This window comes from Patiria miniata, unplaced genomic scaffold, assembly GCF_015706575.1.
Source record: "Patiria miniata isolate m_02_andy unplaced genomic scaffold, ASM1570657v1 HiC_scaffold_16, whole genome shotgun sequence".
Taxonomy (NCBI): Eukaryota; Metazoa; Echinodermata; class Asteroidea; order Valvatida; family Asterinidae; genus Patiria; species Patiria miniata.
Window position 1 is genome coordinate 12263404 of NW_024037054.1, and position 26276 is coordinate 12289679.

Genomic DNA, 26276 nt, shown 5'->3' on the forward strand with positions numbered 1-26276 from the left:
CTTTAATTGTTATGCTCCTTCACTATATCCCCGGGTTCCTTGGCCGCATGTGGACTTTCAGACTGGGCGTTGGCCGTGCATGTTGTTTGTAAGTTTATGTAGTCGCGTAGATAGGCCTGCACTGCTGTGGCTGAATCTGTTAATATGTAAGTTTCAGTTTCAATGTCATTCCGACTGTTATTTATATTTGTCTTATTATAAATTCTAGGAAATATTTTGCTTTCGAGTTTCAATTTCCTTGGTTGTCCAAGATGGGACCCCGTTACATTACCTTACAAATATCCAATTATTTGCCGCCCAACATTAATTCAGCCATATCGTTTTGTGTGCTATCGGTGCAAAAGCGAACCAAAAGAAAGTATTTTCAGAGGATTGAAAATGTCCAAGAAGAAAAAGGTAGTTAGTTTTTTCCCCATTAAAAAAAAATACAAACTTGATCATCGTCAAATCAAATATTTTGAAGCGCATTTTAAAGCCAGATTCACTTCATCAAAAACTTGGGAAATGCACAAAGGGACAAGATTCAAAGCACTCACCAATTACCAGAATTTGTGGGTTTTTTAAAAATAATTTTATTATCAAATTATGAGGTCCGCTACTCTATTATAACTATGTGGTTTTTTTCCTGGAAAGAGAAAAAGACAAGCGAGATGCAAGTGATGAATTTAGTTATAAATTTCAGCCGACATTAAAGTCTTTGTTGAATTAAAACAGCTTATATGAATTGGAACAATTTGGGTTAAACCGTTGCAAAAAACAAGTGGTAATGATCAGAACCTCGCATTCATGTATAAATATCCATGTTGTCTGATACAGATTAACTCCCTAACACAACCTAGCTGTAGATTACATTAACCCAATGAAGGGACAAATGAGTCGCAAGGCGCAAGCCGACCTATAAGTCCAGGTTATAGCAAAAATAAACACAGTTATATTGAAACAATATGCGATGCAGAGATTGGGAGAAATGGAAAATCCTTGAAAGAATTGGCAGAGGGTTTCAAGGGCCAAAAAACCTTTATACATGTAGTTATTATACTTTTATTGTAAAATCTCAGTAATTTTACATTTCGGAACTGAGAAGAGATTTTAAAAAATCCTGATATCCTAAAAATCTCAACCATAGAATGACCTACATGTATTTATTGGCTCATCACAAGCAGAGAGTTAACCTCATGAATGAGTATGATTCAAAATGCAACTCATATCCCTTCACACGATCACATCACCTACTGTCATGATTGGTTAGTACTCGGTTTACATGTACTTGGTTAAATTCATGATCAATTTAAGCCCAATATATTTGTGCTCCCAAAAAAATCCAACCAAAATCAACAATAATAAATTAATTTTGGAACACAAGTTGGTGACCTCACACTTTTTCCGCAAGTGTAAACATCTGGGGGGAAAAAAGAAAAAAAAGAAACATGAATAATTTACATGTTAGCACTCCTAAACGGTGACATACTAAGGAGACAATACACGTGTTAATCCAAGTATCAGAACCTACTTAGATAACTAGGTGCTTTGCGATGTCAACTATTTGAACTTAAATAAAGCACAATGTTTGCCTCATAAAACTTTTCGTACGCACAAATTTATCTTTGGGGCAGCTTTTGACCCCAATTCTTTTCAAGGCTGGCTGCAATACCAGCCTTGAAAGTTTGCTCTATGTGGATGAAATAAACTTTTTGAAACCCAACGACGTCTTTTTAAAATATTTTTTTTTTGGATTTTGAGTAAGCGTTTAAAATGAATTTTTTGAATTCGGGAGAATAGCCCCGCCCCACAAAAAGAACTGCATTCAGACCCAACTACATGTAGGAGGCCGTTTCTGCGCCAAATTATTGTAAATAGGAAAACAAATTATCAAATACATGTATTTTATTAACATTCAAATGTTCAATTGCGCTGTGATGACTTCATATTGCAACATACATGTACAGTGTTTTATACAAACATTAATTTTGAGGATTGAAGTATATACATGCTATCTGTTTTCTTTGTACATTTCTTTAAAAAACATGATCTACAAGTGAAAATGTACAATCGGTTCCTACCACAATTGCTCTTGAAAAAGTTTCACAAGGAAAAGCACCTGTGTACATACATTCCAGGTGGGAACTCTTTAGGGAAAACTTGATCAAATGCTGTTTAATGAGCTTCGTCAAGTAAAATTATTTATCATGGGTTTCGCTATATTAAAAAACACAAATCACATTAATGCTTAAAATTGACAGGCCATTTTCAGTTAAAAATTTAATATTCACTGCTATCCCTTTTGAAAGTTATTATTTTTATTAATGAATAAAAATCACATGCTAAAATTAAATTTTATCATATTAATACACCAAAAACCAAGAAAGTAAAGAGCATGAACATGTATATGCATTCATTCTTTAATGTCAAAAATTACTGATATTTAAGAAAGCCTATTAGTACCAATAAAAATACACTGCAAGTAGGCAATTGTACTCTATTTAAACAGATTGACCATAACAGTGTGTCTGTTGTGGTTTTGTCATTTATATATTTCAATGGCACTTACGGGCTTCCTTATACATGTATATATATATCTGATACTTGATAGTGCAACAGTGACTAACAAACACTCCAAAATATTTGGTTTCTACAATAAACTGTTGAAAAAACAAAAAAAAGCAACAAGCTTCATCATTCATTCAAATTATGTAAGGTTTGTAGCAGAAGACATAAATTACAGCATGTTTTATTCTTTTTTAGTTACACACCTTATTTCAATATTGGTTTAAAAAAAAAATGTGCTTTAGCCACGATCTCAATCCTTTTGCATCTTTGGGGTGTGATTCATTAACAGTTGTTAACCTCAAAATTCAGAGGTAATCGGGATATTGAATCATCATTATTTTTTTTATAAGAACATGATCAACATGGGCAAACAACGTTGGTCTGAAATCGACAGATTTGTAAAAATGTAATATCTTTCAAATTTTACAACTTTTAAAGTGATATAAATAAATATTCACATTCAATTGCACAATATGAATAAACATTACAACACTGCTTCGTAGGTATAATGGCGAAAAGTGATTGATAAATGATTTTGTGTGTGTAAATGTTAGTAATACAGAGAAGCAGAAAAGAGTGCAAGAGGTCTGTCAACACAAATTCAAATACCAACAAGTGTGAACGTCAGTATAAACAAGTGACATCTACTAATGTTTTCAGGTTAAAACCCTAACAGTCCTGAATCCTCCAATTTTAATACGATTTTGCACAACCTCTAGGGAGTTAGCTACACGTATCATGATCTTATACAAATGTAAGAAATTGTTTCGGTGGTAAAATTAGAATATAAAATGTGTAATCTACTGACACAGTATAAAACTAAGCATGCGCCCAGAGCAAATGTACTTTTGAAGGAAAGGAGGTTGACTTTCTGGCAACAGATCTATGTTTTTGTGTGTGTATGAAATTGCAATCACACTAGAAACCTACTCAAGAAATCAAATCCTTGAAACTGCTAAAGGCTAATTACATGTCTAATATGTCAAAGATGTGCAAGGTAAATTGTTAGGGTATAAACAGCAAACGTTACCATGAATGTATAATTGTTAAGGACATAATATCCCCTTTCCCTTTGCTTTCGGGTGAAGTATATTAACCGGCCTTCACACCCTAACTCCAAGGGCTATACAGAGGATAATGTATCTCCTCTCTTTTTTTGTCAACTTTGGACCCGGGGAATGCCCCATAAGATCACCCCCAACCCCCCACGCCTACCCCCTTCCCATTTCCCCGCCAATAATGATATCCTTTTGTCAACAATATCCTACCAAAGTAAATTCTTATATTGAAAAGAGGCAAATGAAGAAAAGAAAAGCGTGCAAGCCATTTTGAAATTTCTATAAAACTTAACAGTGGCCGATTACAAAAACAGCCAGGAATGGTTGTAAAATGCAATTATATACATAAATGTATATGTACAAGTTTGTGCTGTAGTGCCACCGTCTGCCAGATGGTGCACTCCCCCTCTGGAATTTCAATGTCCAAAAAAGGTCACAGTTTTTTTTATGCTTTCCAGTTCACAAAGTAATTTCCAATCTTTCTATGTTCTCTCCACTGACAGTGAAATCTTAACATCCATGTATTTAACCTGCATAAAATGGCAAAACCCCCCAGTATTTTTTTTTATATTTGCGAAAAGGGCTGGCATGGCTGTTCCAGAAACAACTTTGTTTCCAATTTTGATGTCCAAAAAATTTGTTTTCATCTCTATATTTTACATACAAAACCTTCAAAAACAGTCCTCTTAAAACCTGATATAAGTCTACACATTGTGATTCAAGCATTGTGTTGTCAAACATATATGATCTGCTCTCTGATTGGAGGATTTGCAAATACTGTATGGCCGGGCCTGTGGAATGTCTGACATATAACCTTTGACATATTCCACATGAATATGGGGCAATTTTAACAGATGTAATGTCTTCCAAATTCCAAACTTGATGTTACAATTACAGAGTTTTACTCCATCAAGTTACAAGTATGCTGTGAAAAGTACGATTTCTATCCTATAAAAGTGCAGTTGTGGATTTTATTCTTAAATAAAAAGTATAAGATTTTGTTCATCTTTGTACAAGTGCTAAAAGCATCTCATATGATAGAGATATTGGAAAGCAGAGCCAATGAGAATTTCCCTAGGCACAGCACTGCATTCTGGGATTGATGTCGATCTACATTGTATTTAAACGAACCAGTCTGTTCACAGTTTAAAAAATGGACAGGATTTCAGACTTTCCATTTTTGTTTTCCCTCAAAACATCTCGTGTACATTCCCAAATATACGTACGCCACTTCCCATCATGCATTGCAAGGCACACGCATCGGCCCGTATACATTTTTTGTTTAATGGCAGTTTAATAAGTAAAGTGAGAACCCTGAGTTAAAGTGAAAAGTCTAACAACATCAAGAAATTCTGACAAAGAGAATGTGAGAAGTAAATATAATTTTGAAATTCTACATTTTTAGTAGACCAAGAGAGAAAAGGCATAACACAGAAAGAAAATAATGGATGATAGTCACAAAGCGTAACCAAAACTTTGCAATGGATATAAATGCTACAAGCACAACATTATTTTGACAAGAATGAAATGTCTGAAGCATAGTGCTTCAGAGTTTAAATGTTATGCAAACAATTATGGCAATTATTGTGGTAAAGAGCCTGAATTAAATTTACTGTGGGCAAGTATTTAAAGAGTATAGAGACAAAAAAAAGGCTTTCGATGGAATGAACTTTTAAATGACCAAAATTCCTTGAGTCTACCTAGACAAGAAAATCAAATACAAAGTTAATTTAATGTTGAACTAAATATACTATCAGGAGAATTTTGTCAAAATAGCAACGAAAGACAATGAAATTAAACTGGTGAGTATCGTGACCTTTGACCTGACAGCGTCGGGGGCCTGGCTTGGGCATGGCTCGTCTGCAGATGGAAAACAAAATACAAAAATGGAACGAATAATAAACAAAATGAAAACTGAAACCTGGAAAGAGGTTTTTGTAGACAAAACATTACATTTATCCCTACTCGAACAAGCTTGATCGAATCTTCTGAAAGACTGCATTTTTATCTGTACAAACGGTGCTATCCACACAAGATATTGACTGTCTTCCAAACATGCCAGTTACACGTACGTCTGTTTTGTTCTGGGATGCATTAAACTTAAACAATACTCACACGTAGATTTTTTGACTACAGTTTTCTGGCATGTGCGTCCACAGCCATTACTGCAGCATTTCTCTTCACTTCTGCAGTTGCTGCATTCATTCACACAGGCACCGACGGTGTCGTACGCTAGGCGGGGGCATTCACCCTCGTCACCAGGCTCTGTAGGTTTAATAGATATCACAATAAAAACAACAGTATTTGAGGGGAAATTAGTGGGAAATGACCACTCTCGATGCGTCGGCTGATTTTATGATGGTCAACTTTTACTAGCAAAACAAAAAAGAAAGAGTTTGGCCAGTTTACTAAATTCCATTCTGGACCAACGTTCCCTTTATTTACCTCAAGGTTCGCAGCACATTATGAAAACAAAATTCCCTGAGTTTTCCCTTATATTTCCCTGAGAAATTTCCAAAATTCCAAGAGAAATATTTTCGCTTTAACAAGGTTGCTGGGAAGTCAAGAGGTGGTTGCAGCAAAGCAACTAAGATACTGATAATACACAGGCAGCTTGCTGACAAGCAATTGACTTCCTTCTCCCCTTATCGCTATTTTTTCAGTCAGTCAATGGACACAACTTGGACACGTGGCACAAGACGCACATATGCCCAACTGGCATATCTCTCTGTGACTGGAAAATTTGGAACTCATTTTCAAGGTTTTCCCTCATTTCTAGAGTGGCTAGAAACCCTGTACCTCTGACTGTCAGCTCCACCGTGACACCAGGCTTCTGTTCCGGTGGGCAGGAGGTCCCGCACAACTCCTGGCAGGAAGGGCAGATGATGGTCCCTGTGTGGAGGTACGCGCTGGTTGTCACGCTGATCTCAATCTGCTGACCCTTCCAGGAGCACAGGTGGTTGACTCCTTCCACAGTGATCTTCAGTCCGTCACTGCCACAGGAATACTGATCAGAAAGGTATTTCACATAATCAGTCATATTTTTGAGAAAAAAATGCTGGCCAGGACTTGAAGTGTGAAATGGCGGCTCAGAGTCTAACACTGTATTCCTTAAGAAGATACTTGTTCGAGAAGGTCCGACCAAATCTTCCTTCCATCTCCTTCCAAAGCCCCTGACCTTGCCCCCCCCCCCCATCAAGCTAACCCTTGCTTGTGTATATTGATAGCACCATGATAGCACCCTGCTCCCTATGTCTGTTGTGCCTGGTACTGATTGCAGTGAACTTACCACAATTGTCCCCCTCCCTCCCTGCCGTCCTTCCCCTAATGAAGCTAACCCCTCCCAAGTCTATTGACACCCACCCAATGGCAACCTGCTCCCCATGTCTGCTGTGCCTGATACTAACTGCACTGAGCTTGCCTCCAGGAATCGGCATATTCAACACATACCATAAGCCCCTCCCCTTTCCTCCCTCTAGCCCCTCCCCCTCCCCTACCATGAAGCAAACCCCTACCAACATCTATTGATACCCACCTGATAGCAACCTGCTCCCCATGTCTGCTGTGCCTGATATTGACTGCACTGAGCTTGCCTCCACGAGTCGGCATGTTCAACGCACACTGATCCCATGCCGTAATACTCAGCGGCTACATTCTCAGTACCACCTGTTTGAAAAGCACAGAAATAAGCATAGATAATAGAGACAATACTGTACTTGCATACACGAGCTGTGCCTGAACGTTTGGCAGCTGGTCAGTTGATCAGTGTCAGCTGGACCGCTTCAGTTGGTTAGTCGAAGTGAAACAGTTTCAGCATGATATTTTAGGACATTACTAATACTCAGTGACATTATCAGTCAGTCAATGATTTTATCGCAATGACTTGGTCAACAAAGAAAATTTGGAAACTTCAGCCGAACCACAGCATTTAAAAATTAGTATCACAGCATTGCTAGGACATAATTACTTGACATATTTATTTGCTAAAGGCCACTGGCAAAAGCATACAAATAAATATTTCTAATTCTTAAGCCTATACGAATGATATGCAGTTTACCCACAGTAAGAAATCTTCAACATCCCTCGAGTGTTTCCAGTACTTACTTGGCATGTTATATGATATTCCACATGTCGTGGACTTCTTAGCACCATCAGGCTCTTTGTAATTAAATTGCTGTTAAAGTTAGGACAAAACAAAGAAAACAATAGATGTGAGTCGCCTTTCTGCTGAATAAATTCTTTCACAAGACTCATTGATATATAAAGCAAGAAGAATCTAAAATTTAAAGAACAGTGTTTTTCACACCATATTTTACACCTTGAGTGACTATATATTTAGGTTTGTATTCTATTACACCGTATATTTTACGCAATGCATATTTATTCTTTAATTAATTTATTTTTATTCACGCATTTAACTACGGCTTGGACAAACCACTATCACTTCGGTCAAAGCCTGGTTTCACCTTTTTACAAAGCCACCTTAAACACTACAAACAAGATGAACTATAATGTATACAGGTTATTTGTACGGAAAGCAGCATTTTCATGGAATGTCATACCAAGTAGAATTACAAGTGACTCAATTCAATCAAAATAGATTTGGTTTCAGACAAGCAATGCTTATGTATTAACTTTCAATTGACTAGACTTTGGAGTCGTTCTGAATGTCTGCAACGATCCACATTTTAACAAATTCACTTCTAAACTGTTTCCAACATTGAACTCTTCATGTACTATATTCAAAATCTTCAAGAACATTTGGGTCGGTGAAACTTTGGAACACCAGTTTGAAATGGGTTTTATACTTGATGACATTTCCAGCAACAAGCAGAGGTTCAATGAATCACCTGTTGGAATGGGCAGTAATCTGCAAGCTCTGAGGTCCCCCCGTACCTCCCTAAATCTTCACTGCTAACGCTGGGTAATGAATCAAAATACTGTAGGAAATAAAGAAAAATGAGATTGGTATAAGGTCAGTCGATCAATAATTACGTACCTTTCTACAACTCTCAAAAGGAATCTGTGCAATTCTTTTTTAAAGGATAACACAAACGGTCCAAAAGGGTACAAAAGGGAAATCTGTCTATCAATAAAATGACAATGTATGTAAACGCAGCATGCACAGTTCAATACTTGGCACTCAAGAAAATTATATGCGTAAAATCAAACAATGAAACAAAATCAAGGTTTAGAAGTTTCAGAAAAAAAAATCAGAAAAATATTCATAAGAGACCTGAAATTTTTTTTGATTGACAGATTGGCAAGGAAAAAAAAAAAAATCAATAGACCAATCCGATCTGCATGCTCCCGCCACGTCTGTCATACGTGAGTGCACTCATTTCATGGCTTTGATTGGTCAGAACATCTCAGCGCGAGACTTAATGGATTGTTCCATTTGTTTATCTCAGCGTCCTGTGTAATAAAGTCAAGTCTGTCATGAGCCTATATGGCCCATCAGGCTGGCGCTTATCTCCAGTTTCCTTGGCATGAAACAACCGAGATTACTTCTATTCCCCTGGATGGCATGCCAGTCCATTGCAGGTTCCTCCCCAGCTAATGCAAGTACCCCGTTTTACTCCTGGGTGGAGAGAGGCATGTGGGGGTGAAGTGGTTTACCCAAGGACACAACATATGGTCAGCAGCTGTATTCGAATCCCTGAACTTCTGATCATTAGACATGAACCCCACCCACTTCGCCACACTCCCTCACTGTCCTGTGTTGACATACCTGATATTGTGGCTCCAAATCTCTGTCATACTGATGAAGATTACACAGGGCTACGGAGGCCCGTCCCACACTGCAGGTTAGCGTGAAGGGCTCTGCCCGAATCACGTCACAGAAAGGCGACAAACTTTCCTGACTGAAAGAAAAAAGCATTAAACAATTTAGGACATTATCTTTAGGGACATAAAATCCAATACAAGAGAATGGATCTCACACCTTCTCTTTAAAACATTTTCTGGATTTAGAATAATTTCATCTCTAAACATACCACTTATTACGGCCAGTTCATTCCAGGACCAAATTCAAATTTGTGACATCCAAACAAGTTTCACTGCTAAAGATTCACAAAGTTTTATACATTTCAGCGCTGTAAAAAACTGATGGCATATTTTCAACATCAAATCTGCTTTGCATTAATATCTACATTAACCCTTAGAAACCCAGCTGAGTGCCATTCACTGTTTATAAAAATGATAACTCCCTAGTTGTTTTGCCTACTACCCACTTCACAGTGTCATATACGATCTTTGCCTACTACAATGGAGGGTCACGTTGGATCGTGAGAGCCCACTATCCTTCAAAATCCTCCAAAATCCTCCAAAAACTTTCTCAGAGAATCCGAGAAAGTTAGGGTACAAAAACAAAATGATCTGATTCAGACTTACGAGTTGCGTTTGGTATCCATCCAATATTTACAGCTCTTTGTAGCGAAGTCGCATCCGAGCCCTTTACCCCAATCTAACGGATCAGCCCTGTCATAGTTGGGCTGATACCAACCCGTGTCTTCCAAGACTGCTAATGTGAGCCGAGAAAAGACTCGCTCATGGGTGTGAGTTCCAGTCATTGCTTCATTCTGTTGGTGATAAGGGGATAGATGTACCTCCCGTATCAAGGCCCAATGAACCAATCTATTTCATGTGATCACTGAGCACTCATGAAGGCCCCCAGTCATGACGGAAGCAATGTGCCAGCTATTGTGTAAAATTACCACTCCATGATGGATATTCTAGTCAGTGGCTGGCTCCATGAGTTTTTCCATTACTCCTTAAGAGTAGACCAACCATGTGCGTGTACCTTCCAGGATATTCTGTCTGGAAAGCCTGCCCGACTCAACAACATGCATCACGGTTAAAAGTGAGAAGCCTGCCCAATGTGACAAAATCCCACAGGGCAAAATTCCCAAGGCAAAACTCCTGCGTGTGTTGTTGCCAACTGCAGCGGGATACAACTGTGGCATTGTTCAACAAGACTAGCATCCATTGTCAGTTTTTTTGCACTGTATGTTTGTGGCCCAATGTAACAAGGACCATCAGCCTTATACATCTGTTGCATTAATTATGTTTGCTCAGGATGCTTTAGGATTACTGTTTAGCAACGTAGTGATCGATCAGAAAAACTGTGCTAAAATTAAGCATTTACAGCAAAAACTCGCAAAAATCAGCACATTTGCGGAGGATTTTATGAAATCATCAAATTTCAAGATAAATTCTTCCATCAGCGACCAAGCTTAAAGGGATGTAGTCAAGTCCATCGCAAGTCCCTGCAAGTCCATCACAAGTCCTCCAGTCCCAATTCAACTCGCAAGCTATTCAAATGAGCTTTGACAAAGGCATTCCTGTGTTATTGTTCATCCACTGTTACGTTTGACTGGACTTGTGATTTACTTGATACATGACTTGGGATGGCCTTGTGATGGACTTGACTACATCCCTGTCTGTGACAGTGAATTACATGCCATTGCTTATGAATTTCAGACTAAACGGATTTAATGCTCTGTTGGCATAAAATTTGCAAGTTTTACATTCGTAAATAAAAAAACCCTACCTCTAAAAGTCTTTTTTCAAAATGCGTTAATTTGGTCCCGTGGCCTCCGTTGTTTTCCAGCTCCATTCCCTCTAATAAGGAACAGCCAAAATGCTCTCTTGCTTCCCTCTGTACAAAAAATAGAAATTTTTTTTTTTTTAATTGAGGTAACAATATGAGAATCTTAGTTTACTCATAAGTTATATTCTACGTCTGAATTTAATGAAAGATTTTTTGTCTAAAAACAAAACTGACAAAGTGTCGTTGGGAGGAAATTCATAATATTCCCCTACATGTCCTCAAAACATTTGTTTCTGATTTCAATTTTGTGAGCTGCATTGAGTACTGAAACTAGTTGAAGAAACATTTTCGAAGACATCCTGTTTGAAAACAATCTCTCTGAAAAATAACAACAAAATACATCTAACACTACATGTAATTCCATTGCAATTATTTGATGATACATTTTCAACTTACAGCAACACTTGGTGTGACCATTATGTTGACTGTGTGTGTGATGCTTCCTCCTCGCACAGCCCAGTCCCTCCGTTTGATGGGCTTGATCACCCGATCGCTCCACTGGTACAACCCAAGACTGATAAGAAACATGCAGATAGTATGGACTTAGATATTGTATTATAGGGGGTACTCACATGTACATAGAAGGGGAAGGGAGACATCCAATCACAGGACATATAGTCCAGACCCTTCCATCCCAAAACAAGTCAAGATCTATCTGTTGTAATATTTTATCAATTAAGTTGAGTGGGTTTGAACCTGTAACCACTGGAGATTTGTACCAACTTACTATCAACTCTTCTACTGTGAGCTCTGTGTGTGTTCCTCCCATTTTGTCAATGTCTTTGTTCATGGGTGCTAGTCAGAAGCCATAAACCCGTATGTGCTGTGTGGCCAAGGATCAATCCCCAAAAATGCATGATACCAGCAATGAGCTGCAAACCCGGGAAATGGGAAAATCAGGGATCACTAAGAGAGATAATGGCTCTTCACTACAAAATGTTGTATAAACACTCTGTGCTAATATATGTATGTTTATGTTGTAATGACAAACCTGTGATTCTAGGTATAATCTAGTTTTACAACGTTGCTGAGGCCACAACTTTACCTTTCATTGAAAGGTGGCAGACCTGATGCATCTCTAGGGGTGAAGGGATTACCGTTACTATCTCGGTAGAAAGCATACAGGGCAGCAGTGAAACCCTGAGACAAAAGAGAAGACAAAAGATACACCAAATGAGAAAAGCTTTAAAACAAATGCACAGATGTACACTTTTGGGCAGGAAAAACCAGAGGTTTCATTCCAAAATTGAAACTGAAAGCACAATAGTGGTCGTGTTTTATGGTTTTGCAAACAAGTATCAAGATCAACATCATCAGTTCACATTGTCCATTTGAAACCAGTACCGTACGTGTTCAAATCAATCGGTATCGGTTTATGTCGACACCATGTACCATGCACTAACCATTGATACTGAAACTCAGCCATTGGATCAGGGAGCAAACTTTTTGTAGGTGCAAAGTTTTTGTAGATAATATTTTATTTATAAATTGTCAAACAATTAAACTTTAAAAAAAGTTCATAAGCTCAGAACTATCTGAGGTAGATTTTATTATATAAAAAGCGGTCAAAATTTTTCTCGGTGGGCATATTGAGTACCCCCCATTTTGAAAATGGATGCCGCGGCTCTAAAAGGATAGGTTTGTGATGGCTTCACATTCGAAAAAAGTAAGATTCTAAATATATTGTCTGTGTGGAGTTTAATCCGTTTATGAAAGGTAGGCACAACTTTTTTATAGGGGCATCATGACTACCCCCCCCATATTACTATGGCTGCCACGCCCCTAAAAGGGTGTGTTTGCGATGGCTCCACATCTCAATTTGTTTTCTGGTGAATATTAATGTCTGTAGGAATTAGCTTCATTCGTTTATGAGATGTGGGCACGTTTTTTCCATGGTGGGCATAATGAGAACCCCGCCCCTTTTTTTTCAATATGGCTGCCACGCCCCTAAAAGGGTGTATTTGCGATGGCTCCACATCTTGAATTTTTTCTCATGAATGCCAATGTCTGTGGAAAGTTCCATTTCTCTGTGAATGTGGGAACAATATTTCCATGGTGGACATAATGAAAACCCCGCCCCCCTTTTTTCCTGATATGGTTGCCACGCCCTAAAAGGGTGTGTTCGAGATGGCTCTACATCTGGAATTTTTTTTCTAATGAACATAAACGTCTGGGGGATGTTTGATTCGTTCATGAAATATGGGCACAATATTTTTCTAAGGTGCGCATAATAATTACACCCCTCCTTTTTTTAAATGGCTGCCACGCCCCCAAAAAGGTACTTTTGTGGTGGCTCCGAATCTGGAAAACACTTATAATCTATATAATTATGTCTTTGTGAAGTTTCCTGCTTTTGTGACAACTGGGAACAACCGTTTTCACTGCGGGCACGACAAGTCCCGCCCCCTTTTTTTAAATGGATGCCACGCCCCTAAAAAAGTAAATTTGCGATGGCTCCACATCTAAAACATTTTCTAGCATGAATATGAACATCTGTGCAAAGTTTCACGCTTTTATGCAAAAGTGCACAATTCATCGATATTTTGTCACATATCCGCTGGACTATTACTAACACTGTAGACAAAACCCTTGTGATTTAATAGGATTCTTACCAGTGAGTGGATAATCTCATGCTGTACTGTAGTAAGTTGCATGGTGTTCTGGACAGGGTCACTGGTTAACGCTTGAGGACACAAGTTGATGTAACCAGCAATTGGTCTACAAAGAAAACAAATGAAACAATTCTATTCCAACCACAGACAATTGATTGGATAGGATCAAGAGTTGTTTTTTTTTTGTGGATTTCCAGTGGCTAAGGTTAATATGCATACTGAAACACAATGGGAATCAGAGTTATTTTTGTCATTCTGTAAGGTTTTGTGGGACAGGACACAATGACAAACAAGTCATCATGTTATCACAATTCCTCAAAAGTCATAACAAGTCAATCACAAGTTGACTTGTGATTGACTTGCGACTGACCATTCTTGGGAGTTTTGTGGAAAAGTATATGTTGATTTATACGTCCAGCCAATTTGGGATCAGGCTGCCGCATTTCATCCCAAGTCATCATAAGTCATCCCAAGTCAATCACAAGTCAATCACAAGTCATTCAGTCTCAAGTCATGTATTAGTAATTCAAACGAATTGCCAAAGGTTCATCCCCCGTTACTTTCGATATGACTTGTGATGAACTTATTACAACTGACTTGATTTCAACTCTGAGATACAAACACAAGTACCAACCTATCTTGGCTGGCCTCCAATTGCCAAAGGTTCATCCCCCTTACTTTCGATATGACTTGTGATGAACTTATTACAACTGACTTGATTTCAACTCTGAGATACAAACACAAGTACCAACCTATCTTGGCTGGCCTCCAATTGCCAAAGGTTCATCCCCCCTTACTTTCGATATGACTTGTGATGAACTTATTACAACTGACTTGATTTCAACTCTGAGATACAAACACAAGTACCAACCTATCTTGGCTGGCCTCCAACTGACAGAATGACGCGTGGGCCGTGGTGTCTGCAATCCGACAATCGGAGGTGTTCTCAGCGGTCACGTACAGGATGAAATCTGTGTCAGCCACACCCGGCCCAGTCTCGCCTCCGCTCTTGTGGCAATTGCTCTGCGTTTCATCACAGGTGTAACAAGCCTAAACAGGGAACAAAGTGCTAAAGTCAATTAAATAAAGGTTCAAAATGAATTAAATTTGAACAATGCTTAAGTCTCTTAGATACAGAGTCTGCCACTGAACTCTTATGGGAATGGAATTTAATAGTCTATAAACGTTGTAATTTAAATGTAATTTACATTTGTAAAATGTTACATGAACAAATGTTGAAATACATGGTACAGGTACTGCATTCCGCATCTTTTCATACCTCTCTTAAACCTTCCTTTACAGTAATTTACAAAAGAAATCCAACTTACATGTAGATGTTTGTCAGGAATGGTGACCGGTCCGCACCGTGTGATGCTGTTGCATGATCCCGAGCAGTATTCATGGGTGTCGTTAGCCAATGTGTAGTAATGAGAAAAGGCACACGCTCTGCCATTGGAAACAGGAGGGAAAAAAGTTGACATAACTTCCTCACCATACCGTAATCATGGTGAAGACAAAAACACAACGAATTTTGTACATCAGGGCATGAAAGCTACATTCTGCCGATAACATCACCAAAAGAAAGAGATGTGTATTAAGGACTGGGTCTCCCAGACAGACTTTTTTTGGTGCCAGGTCTTGATCAATTACTGAAACGGGAAAATACTCCAAAATCTTCGCATCTTGGGGTGATCGATCATTTTCTCACGCAGGTCCTCATCTTTGGAACAAACTACCCCTCGCCATTCGCAATATCTCATCGCTTTCTGAATTTAAAGTTGCCCTAAAGACCTATTTGTTTCAGACCACTCAGAATATTCTTGTTTAGTTAAATTTAATTGTTTTGTTATTTCTGATTTGATATAATTTTTGTTTGCGCCATGAGCGTCATTTATGGCGGATAATGGCGCGGTATAAATTTCCGTTACTATTATTATTATTATTATTCATCACTGTTTCAAAACAATTTGTAGCATTTTCACAATTTTGATTTCTGCAAATGTTTTAAGTACATTTTCTATCTAAAGGCACGTAGTATCATTTGCATTGATCCCGAAAGTAACCCACTGAATTACCATACAAAAAGCTTACTTGGATTAAAGATCATACACGTACTGAACATCCCGTAAAAAAATTATTCTGTGTGGCTTATACTGTCATTTAGAAGAAATCAAGAAATATAGGTGATTTCCAACAATCAGTCAATTGACTGGTTTTTGGAAATAAAGAGTGCTGTTAACAAATCGTGTTTCGTGATCCAAAGGTTGTGCACTGTTTTTCACCGTTTTCTCGAAAAATGTAATATCCACTGAGCTGAAACTTCAAAGTATTGAACATTCTGTTTTGGATTTTGAGTTGTGTTATTTTTGGAAACAAACAAAATGCATGAAAAGTAAATGATCTGATATGCCTTTCATTTTATGTTTTTTTGAAGGGCATCAGGACGAAAGACTGGAGCAAGTCTAGCCTCACCTGTTTAACCTGATGGGACCTGTTGAAGTTGACCTGACATTCAGCATACGGGAAATGGAACGGACAGCTTTAGGTAAAAGATCATTCTGTAGAAAAAAACCAACAAATTGGAAAAACACAATTAAATTTAGATCATCTAATTTTTTATTTTGTAACTTTGTACTAAATGTATACGTCAATGTCTATTTCATACTATTGAACCTTTTGGAGTCATTGACCGAATTCATGCTAGCGTTCATAAAGCTAATGGTTTAGAACACCTAAGACCATCCTAATTCCATGAACACACTTGGACAATGCCTCTAAAGATTACATACATGTACATAGTGTATGTTCTCTTCGGACTATGTACAAAGCTAAGGCCATTCAAATCAAATACAATGTATGTTATTAACAGGTACATGTACGTGTACATGTATTCTGATTTATACAGGGCTCTACATGTACATGTAAATGTTTATGTGCATGTATGGTACATGCTCATTGAATGTGTTGCAAAAACATGGACATCCATGCACATGTGACAAGCTACAATGTAGTGTTCTCCTGTATGCTACATGTACATGTACATCATGAGTGACTATAGTGGCAAGTCATGTACCGGTTCATGTTCTTCAAGTACATTTTTCGAGTACATTTTTTTAGGGATCAACATTTACAATGTTCAAGCATGTTCAGGTACATATGCTACACCAGCAGGAACATGTGCATGTAAAAGAGAAAAAGTTCTGAAGACAAACACGCTTACTTGTATGAAAGTCTTGTCCTTATACATGTTATATCCCTTGACAGAGACTTGCAAAGGACATTTTAAATGTACCTTTAACACTGTCAAAGATACAAGTACTGCACACAGTGTGCATGAGACACTTCTTGAGAGCGATAAACCACTCTCCGCATGGGTTGTCTATAGCCTTCAGGCATGTCAGGCAATGGATGTCTGGACAAAGCACACTATACACCCACATGTACATGTACTTGTACAAATTACATTAGGCTTGAAAAAAGTTAGAGCATTACGATAGGCCAGAAAATATTAATCCATCAGATATCATGTACACATGTACACTCCAATGACTTTCTGCAAAAATCAGAATGGAAACATTAAATTATCTCACAAGGTAGAGGAACAGGATGATACCCAACAGACAATTTTTATTCCATACATGTCAAAGACTTTCACATACAGAATGGAAAGAAAACAATTTTCATTTCAAAGAGTTGAATGTATGCCCTCTCTTCCTCCTTGGGGCCGTATAATCTGTAACACACCAGGGCCACCTCCGCATTGTGACGGATACAGTAATTGGGGATCAGTAAGTGGCTGGTTGCTATGGCAACCCATACATCTCCCTAATGATGGGTAGGGTTGGATAAGAGGCAGCTTGGATACTTAGCAATTACAATGCACCGTACCGATATGTTGTACATTACATACGTGTACGGTACATGTTTGTATTGATGCAGGTACTGTTTATTGTATGCTTCCATGCTCGGCAGTATATTGGTCTCAGGCACTTAGAAATTATGAAACTTAACTCTCAATGATTTTTTTTCATGGTAGACTGATGGATTGAGCATTTAAAGGTACATGTTTGTGTTATGATTGAGAACCAGTTCAATAATAGCGGGCATGGCTGATGAACACCTGGGAATTTCATTATGTAGACAGTAGTTGGAAATACAGGTAATGTATGTAGGCCTATCTAGGAATACTTGAATAATAACTTACAAAATGAATGCAAATTTTGTATGCATACAGGAAGGAACCAGAACAAACATTTTGTATGCATACAGGAAGGAACCAGAAAAAACATTTTGAATGCATACAGGAAGGAACCAGAAAAAACAAAACTGTAACTTCTTATGTAAGTAAATGTAGCTCGACACAAACAACTTTATATAAATAACAAAAATGAGGAAGTCAACTATTGACCCGTGTAAGTCATTGAACACGAAACAATCCAAACATCAAACAAGCCCATTAAAAAAAGGTAATTAAAACCTAAAAAGTAATTCAATTCACTCATTCCTCAACGTTGAACTTTCACATAATCAAAATATAAAAATAACAAGGGTGAAATAAAAACAAAAAAAAACAAAAAAACTCTTAATTAAAATTAGTATAGAAAACCACAGGGATATGTATCAAAAAGGTTACTGAACTAAACATCAACCATTGTTGTCAACAAGCCAATTCGGGCGATTCACAATGCAGTGCGCCACCAAGAGTTTGCCACGGAGAGTTCAATTTTCCCAGTGCATTGTGGGAGATGGTCGACAAATTCGCAGCGCGGGACATTTGAAATTGTTCGTTTTTCCGGTCAGTAGTTTTGTAAGCGTATGATTCGAGTATCTGTTTGCCCTTTTCTTTTCTTGTTATTCATGTGTTATTAATGTGGTGTTTTTTGTACGGTCAGAAGGTATATGCCCCAATTTATAACGAATTAGCTCAAGTTGTCTACTGACACTCATTCAAAGGGCCATGTTTTGTCGATCAAATATTAAAAGAAAAAGACTGAAATAGAAACACAAAAACAAGAATACTCTAAACCAAAAATAGTAAAGGAAAGTGTTTTTCTAAATGACCTTTTTTTTGTAATAAGTCACATGACAACATACAGTTGTCATGGTTGTACAATAGTTTACCACAAAAAAAAACCCACCAAAACAAAAAAAACAAAGAAATTTCAAAATTTCCCTTATTAAAAATAGACCCAATCAACCACAAAAACATGTCGGAATTGCAACAGGCGTAGAACTGGCTCACCACTGTCTTGGTTCACAATATCAGTATCACCGCTCAATATGTTGTCAAGAAGTAATCTTGAATTGTTTTGACGAGGGCCGCCTTCCTGACAGATAATGTCAACTGGAAGTGGTTTATTTATTTTGGGGCTTCGGCTCGTCTTGTATGAATCACATCAAAATCAAATCCCGATGCTAAGGTGAAGAATATGTTGTGCGTCAATGCATGGACATGTAGCATGTTAGGGATGAACATGGGCTTTGCACAGATTGCACAATGGGCAACTTTTGAGGCGTTGGTGACAGCAAACATACCGGTCCTTTTTCCATTGTTTGCGTCATATTGAGCATGCGTGCTTTGGCTTAAATATGACATAAACAATTGAAAAGGACCTGTATATTTGCTGCCACCAACATATAAAACGTCTCCCAATGTAATGAACGTTATGAAATTTGTAGGGTGTGAAAATGGTACAAGCATCTGTTAGGCCGAGAAAAAAAAATTGTGTCGGGCCTCACAGTCACCCTCTTCATCAATATAGGTTATTCTTAACAGGTTTTGAAACTCAAAATATACGCTTTTAAAGGTTTTCTTCCATGTGCCAAAATATTGGCATGTTTTTAAGGTGCAAAACCATGCAATATTTTGGCTTGACTGGTAGCAGAAATATAGCAAATAACTTCCATAAGTTCTTGACACTAGATTAAATGTACCTAAACCAAATTTCATGCAAATTCGCCTTATTCTAAAACAAGTTTGTAAACAAAAATCTCAGAGCTACCCCCGGTAGGTATACTGACAATGTTGTTATGTTGGCGTAATGATAACCCAACTTGTGGGTCAAATTGATTTTTACAATTTTCTTTAATTTTGTTTTTGAAATGTGTGGCAGAATAAAAATATAGGTTTACATCGGTTATGTACAATTGTAGGTTACGTTAAATAAAATAATGGTTACGGAATTTCCGATAGAAGGCGTCAAGACGCAGTCTTGTTCTGCATAATTAATTGCCAATTGCATCACAGACTCTTGGCACGTGTGCAAGAGGATATTCTATAGACTGGGGGGGGGGGGGGGGGGCAGCAGCAGTGACGTATATTGCAAACCATATTTCCTGAAGGATGTTGTATCTTGTAAGTTGATGTTATTACATATATATGTACACAAATGTACTTGTTTTTTTTTAAGACAGTTTCTTTCAGGAAGTTAAACTCTTTGACTTCAGTAAAATCCTCAAAGACTAAACCCCGTGTACAGTTTACATGTATCTTCAAGCAAAATTTAATTCTCGATCCTAAATGGTTGATCCATGGCAACAACAGTTGTGGCATCGTCCCGTATGCCACGGTCCACATTGCACTCCCTTTATCACGCTATCCCTTTATTCCTGCTGCACGCACGTGCAATAGGATAACCGTTGACAAGTTCGTGTACAGCGTGCTCGTTCCATCTTTACTGTGCCTCAAGTTTGCTTGAAGATAAATAAGTTATTCACTCATTCTCGTGTCACAGGGAAAATGTAGTGCATCTGTGTCCCATTTGCACTGACGCACTACGTTATTCCGTGTTCCACTAGCGCTTGTGCGATAACTAATAGTACCATAGTGTTTCAATTGAGCCCAAAGAAACACATTGATACACATTTACTGAATGGCAAACCTTAACGAGAAGTGAAGTCGCAGCGGGTAAGGAGTCGACATCATCTTCGTATTCCACATGGATTCGTAGCGGATGTGAAGCGCTCCTTCGCTTTAGTCTATCCCCAGGTGCCTGCTCAAGATGTACACCGTGCTTTATCTGTAACAAACAACATCATGGCATTAATGGATGTATACATGTACAAGCGGTTTCGTAAATTTGTTCATTAATTTGAAAATTTGTGATCATTTATGAGGAAATGAATGATCAGATTTCATTTGTTTTACAGGAACCTACCATAATATGTGCAACTTAGGCATAAGAAAGCAAGATGCTAAAATATAAATAACCATTATGAAATCTTTCTTTCCAACAGTTTAAAACTACATTTCATAATCATGGATTTAAAACTTTGAAACTTTAGTTGGAGAAGGAAGGGATGAGATTCAAGAGAGACCACCTTTTTGAATGTGTGTATATGGAGATTTGAGAAGGCTTTTTACAATGTATCGTATCACTGCTAGTTCTCCCCCCCTCCCTCATCTTGCCACTATTGGGGTTGGACATGCCTAGTACACACAAAGTCAGGCCAACAAAAGAATACTGTACCTTCATTTTGTGCGCTTCCTATTACATGTACCCTAGTCCCCTAACCGACCAACATGTAGAAAAACACGCAGAATTAATTTTTTTTTTTTTATTATGGTTTGTTTTTTGATTACATGTACGTCATGTATGTACTATGTGCAAGTACATACATGCACACATCTTTATGATTAATTACATTATGTACGTACATGTACCTGATATATGATGACCCATACTGTTACATACAATGTACATTCTTTGTACATAAACGTATGGGAGGGGATCCTATGATGTGCATGTGTCCCACTGCACAACACAAGAATATAGTACAGTGTATCACTTCTTAATTAAAATAGTAGGAGCGGGGAAAGCCAATATGGTTAGGCGAGAAGGTTAAGGATAAGTATGTCACATTGGATACTGTCAAGCTGCTATAGAAGCATGAAAAACATTCACACGTTTGCTGGCAACCAGCACAATTAATCAAAAGCAAGCTGGCAAGGATTTATTGAGAGATGAAAAATTGAGATGTTTTGATGCCACGGTGGTCACAACAAATTTAAACATCGCACTGCTCAGAATTATGTGAAGTGCTGGCAAAATTTGCATTTAAATTATGAATTGTTTGCAACATATAGTTTTCGCATACTGACAAACAGGATATCACACAGACTTTGCATTCAAAGGTAAACTTTGTCTTATTGAAAATGCATTCTGTTGAAGTTGGGGCTGTACAATGAATGAAGTCTATATAATTAAATACAAATGTCTTCCAAGTTTTCAGCTCAATGAGCTTATCCAATGAGCCCTAGCCAGTGCTTCTCAAATAAAGGGAATGTACAACATTTGCTTTTGCTGCAATTTTCAGAAAAAATTGGATTAGGAGGATTAGTATATTATAGCAAATATTGTTTGAACAACTGACATGTTTTGGCTTGTTGATGCTGGAAAAATTAAGAAAACCAATAATATTCTTGTACTTGTAGTCTGGTTCCATGACCCACTTAAGATGAAACAGAGCAATTTATAGACTTTGGAGAATTTATAGACTTTGGGGAATTGTAAGGTAAGAGAATCAGTCTGGCAGGCTTGTACCCCACTTGTGTGTAATCTACATGTACTGCAAAGAAAATGCGGAACAACTAAAAATGAAAATTTGGAGCAGTTTTAGAAAAAAGCCAAGAAAGTTTCTAGAAAATGTCAGCACACCAGTAAACAGGACGCTGGGATACTCTGATGAATTCACGCTCTGATTGGTTGGATTTTGCGGGACCTGTGCGTCATCACGGTCATGACTCTGCAAGGTTTGAAACAGCCATTAAGACTGATTCATTACTCTTTTATTCCAGATTAGAGATTTTTTTTTCGTTGAAAAGCGTAATAACGTATGAAAATTCGTAAAATTTATCTGTGTTGTAAATTTACAATTCCCGTCCCTTGCTCAGGCTCCGTTTCGAATCATGAATGGTTGCATTGCACTATGCGACCCTCAAAAGTGGATCACCACTTTTTCCAAGAACACACATGAACATGTACTTGCACTGTATTTAAATTAACATGCTTAAAAATGATTGCTTCCTGTTTAATGTGAAAGAGAGTACGTAGATGGTCCATTTGGCTTTTTGTTTGATGGGGGAATGGTGGGGTGAGAAGGGATTCTGCAAATTATACATACATGTGTACATGTAAGGCCAAAGAAAAAAAATATTCGGTCTCTGGTCAGAACAAAGTTCCGGAATTGATGCGGCGATGCAATGGTTTTTTTTTTTTGGGGCCTTTTTTTTTTTTTGAAGCTTGGATTGTACAGACAAGGTGGGTACTATTTTGCTTTTGTTGTGTCCTCATATACATGTACATTGGGGACCTCCGTAATTTGCCTTGGTGCCCTCCATCATTTGCCTTGGTGCAATTTCCCAATTCCTTGGTACAAAAATTTGAGGAGGTGGGGCAATAGAGGGCGCTGCTGTAGCTACCGCCGACAATTTGAAAAAAAAAAAAGTTGACGCGCATGATTAAAATCGATGCGCGCGCTGACCAGAGACCAACTTATTTTTTTTTGGCCCAACGTATAGATTGTATTATATAATGTGTAGTATGGATGTATCCTTGTGTGAAACACATTTTGGCATATTATGTGTACTACTAAGAACAATTATGTGAAAGACCCTACATGTATTTCAATAGACATTCATACGTGCTTCTTTGTTCACAGAGTGATTTGTGATATGGGGCTTGGATCAAAACTAATTATGTAGTCCATGAGCGACCAGAAGACTCAGCTATAGGGATAGTTGTTTATGATTTATTCCACAGTCATGACAGTAAGTTACATTGTTACAAGAGGTATGACTTGTGTACGTGTTCAAACAAAAAGTATTTACAAATGTACATTAAGTAGTTCACTATGGGTCATGTACAATGTACTTTTTCCCACTCACTTGAACCCATTCAAACATGTCAAAAGTCCAAAGTGTAATCGGCATGATATTTCTGGCACCTACATATACACCGAAGTTCAATGAAGTAATGGCTACAACCTTCATCCATGCTGTTCATGCGAACAAATTTGTACAAAATACAGGATTGGTTTAATAATATAGGCAATTATGATTTCAGCCGACAGCATTACAAATTCAGATACCAATTCATTGTGGCGGTGAAGATGTAGACCTCTTAATTGTGTTTAATTGTCTGTAGACCTATATGAGAAGCAGATTTAATTCTCATGGCAAAATGTTAGTATTTTTGGACTCACCTATACAGCTGGCACTAGTGGCAGTGATACCATGTTGAATATCAGCAGGATTTATTTTGTGGAAATATGGCAGAGTTTTGATTTGTGAGGCAACTTACGGGGTAAAAACACATTGACCACAAAACACAGGACTCAAAAATGAAGATGGCAGCAATACTGAGTAACCATGGTAACTTTGAAAGTACATGGCTGGTGAAAAACAAGCGTCAACAAAGCGTAAAAAAATTGTTCACGCACTTATCAGCAAAAATAAGGTGTTAACAATACTCAGTGGGCTGCCTAAGATTATTTCCAATGTATCACACAATTTAAAAGTATGACGCTGATCCTGTTTGTTGACATTTGTTGACAATATGTTTGTAAACAAATCCACAAAGGCCTATAATTTAGTTTCCAAAATTAAGTTGTGTGCCAAAAAAATAAGAAGCGACATCACAAAATATTTAAAGGTGGAGCGAATCATTTGCAGCTATCCAAAAAGTAGGCCCTATTAACTGACAATTTTTTGTTGAAAAGCATATGGCACTATTAAAACTCCCAGTGAAATTATTCTTTCTGGCATGCTGTCATTTTATGTGCCTTCCTATTCTGCCCCCCCCCCCCCCCCGACGTGTACATTTTTTTTTATGTCACAGATTAAAGGGCAAGTTTTTGAATTTTTGAGGGAAATTGGGGGTAAAATGCAACACGAAAATAAAAATGGATATCACCGCACCATGTACCGTGAACGCACAATTCTTGCTGCACGGCCGGCACTAACCGGCTCGTAAATTGGGGCGTGAACCATTTAGGAAAATCACAATTTCTACCCCAAGAAACTGTTCAAAACTTACCAAAGAGGTGTCATTACATTGAGAAAAGTCTGCTTTAGTTTAGGTTGACAATGTCAGTTTTTACTTAGTAGTAAAAAATTCTTGATTATAATTTGATCGAAACAAAACGGATCCCTATAGGCCCCTATACAACACGATCGCTTAATTCTTACCTCATTGCGAGCTGGGGGTCGGTGGACGCAGACATTCGCAGTAACCAAACCGAAGACATACAGATTTGAAAGAAGAACAAGGAGTTTACCCATATTTAAGGACCCAAGACTAACCCCTCTGAAAAACCAGTCAGCGTTCCAAATTCGGTGTCATTTTGTAATCAAACTACACTGAATAACCACATCCATTGAAAAAAAGCTTACACAATCAGTCACAAAACAAAGCGTCGCCCACACTGCCTGCTGTATCATTCATGTCATTGTTGAGCTAGCAGCAGTTTCTAATTCTGAAGATAATAAACACTGCCATCTATTGACAGAAAACGTCATATGCAGAGGCGTCGGTTGGTCAGAGGGTTATATTTATTGGGTTTTACGCGCCGCGCCCTATCGATATCAGGCGCTCAGTCATGATCAGCTGTATGACCGTTTTCGATCATGGAACATTTAATTGGGAAATTAATCTCGCTGTTTGCTCCTGCCATGGAGAAAACCCCAATTCGAATCGGAGGTGGGGGGAGGGGCCACCTGCCACTTGAGGCCGGGCATGCAGCGCGAGAGAGTGGCTGTTTTTTAGAGCACGGCCCCCTTTAAAATAAAAAGAAACCCCATCGCCCCCACCACTGAAAATTTGAGAACCAGAGAAACTCTTATTCCTTTAATTATGTTAGCATGCTTACCTCGTTATAACAAAAAGTGATTCTTTGTGCGGTTTTCTGTTTAATTTGAACGAAAACCCTAAGTATTCAAGTTATTCACAATTGGCTGTTTATCATGTATTTTTTTTAATGTCAATAGGAAATTTACTATAGAGCCACCTATTGTCTGACATTAAACATGATGTCGGTTTTGATTAGCGCCCCATAGGAAGATGTTGTCCAGCCCCACCCCCTTCCCTCCCTTCCCCCTTCCCCCTTCTCCCCTTCTCCCCTTCCCCCATCCCCAATTTTCTGATTTTACGGAGGCTGGGTGTCTTGTGAAAAAAAAGTCTAGTTCAAGATGAAATTGGCCACCCCTCCACTGTAACATCCAACCCCCACTCGCCTCCCCCAAGCACGCGGGAGGGAGCAAAATTTTGTTATGGGAATATTAAGGGCATTTTGTTGCCCCCCATAAAATACTGGTGCCCCTAGCCCCATTTAAAAAAAAATCCTACTCCGCATCTCAGCTTTTTGTATTCCCGACTTATGATGATTTGTGAAATAAAGTAACGATTTACACAACCACAAGTGACGTGAAAATTCCTTTCTCAAAGTAAA

The 26276-nt window shown here is 38.1% G+C and overlaps 1 protein-coding gene across 1 annotated transcript; it reads right to left on the reverse strand.

Annotated features, from left to right (window-relative positions):
- Positions 1-1869: 1869 nt before the first annotated feature.
- LOC119723035 (leishmanolysin-like peptidase) lies at positions 1870-25312 on the reverse strand. The gene is made up of 17 exons (XM_038193516.1): positions 25018-25312; positions 20711-20848; positions 16302-16387; positions 15158-15275; positions 14701-14879; positions 13830-13935; positions 12263-12357; positions 11614-11731; positions 11158-11265; positions 9999-10186; positions 9337-9469; positions 8456-8545; positions 7710-7779; positions 7141-7271; positions 6405-6612; positions 5721-5870; positions 1870-5465 (listed from the first exon to the last, which is right to left on the reverse strand). The coding sequence occupies exons 1-17, from the start codon at positions 25108-25110 to the stop codon at positions 5359-5361; spliced, it is 2118 nt and encodes a 705-aa protein (XP_038049444.1). The 5' UTR covers positions 25111-25312; the 3' UTR covers positions 1870-5358.
- Between the last annotated feature and the right edge of the window lie 964 nt (positions 25313-26276).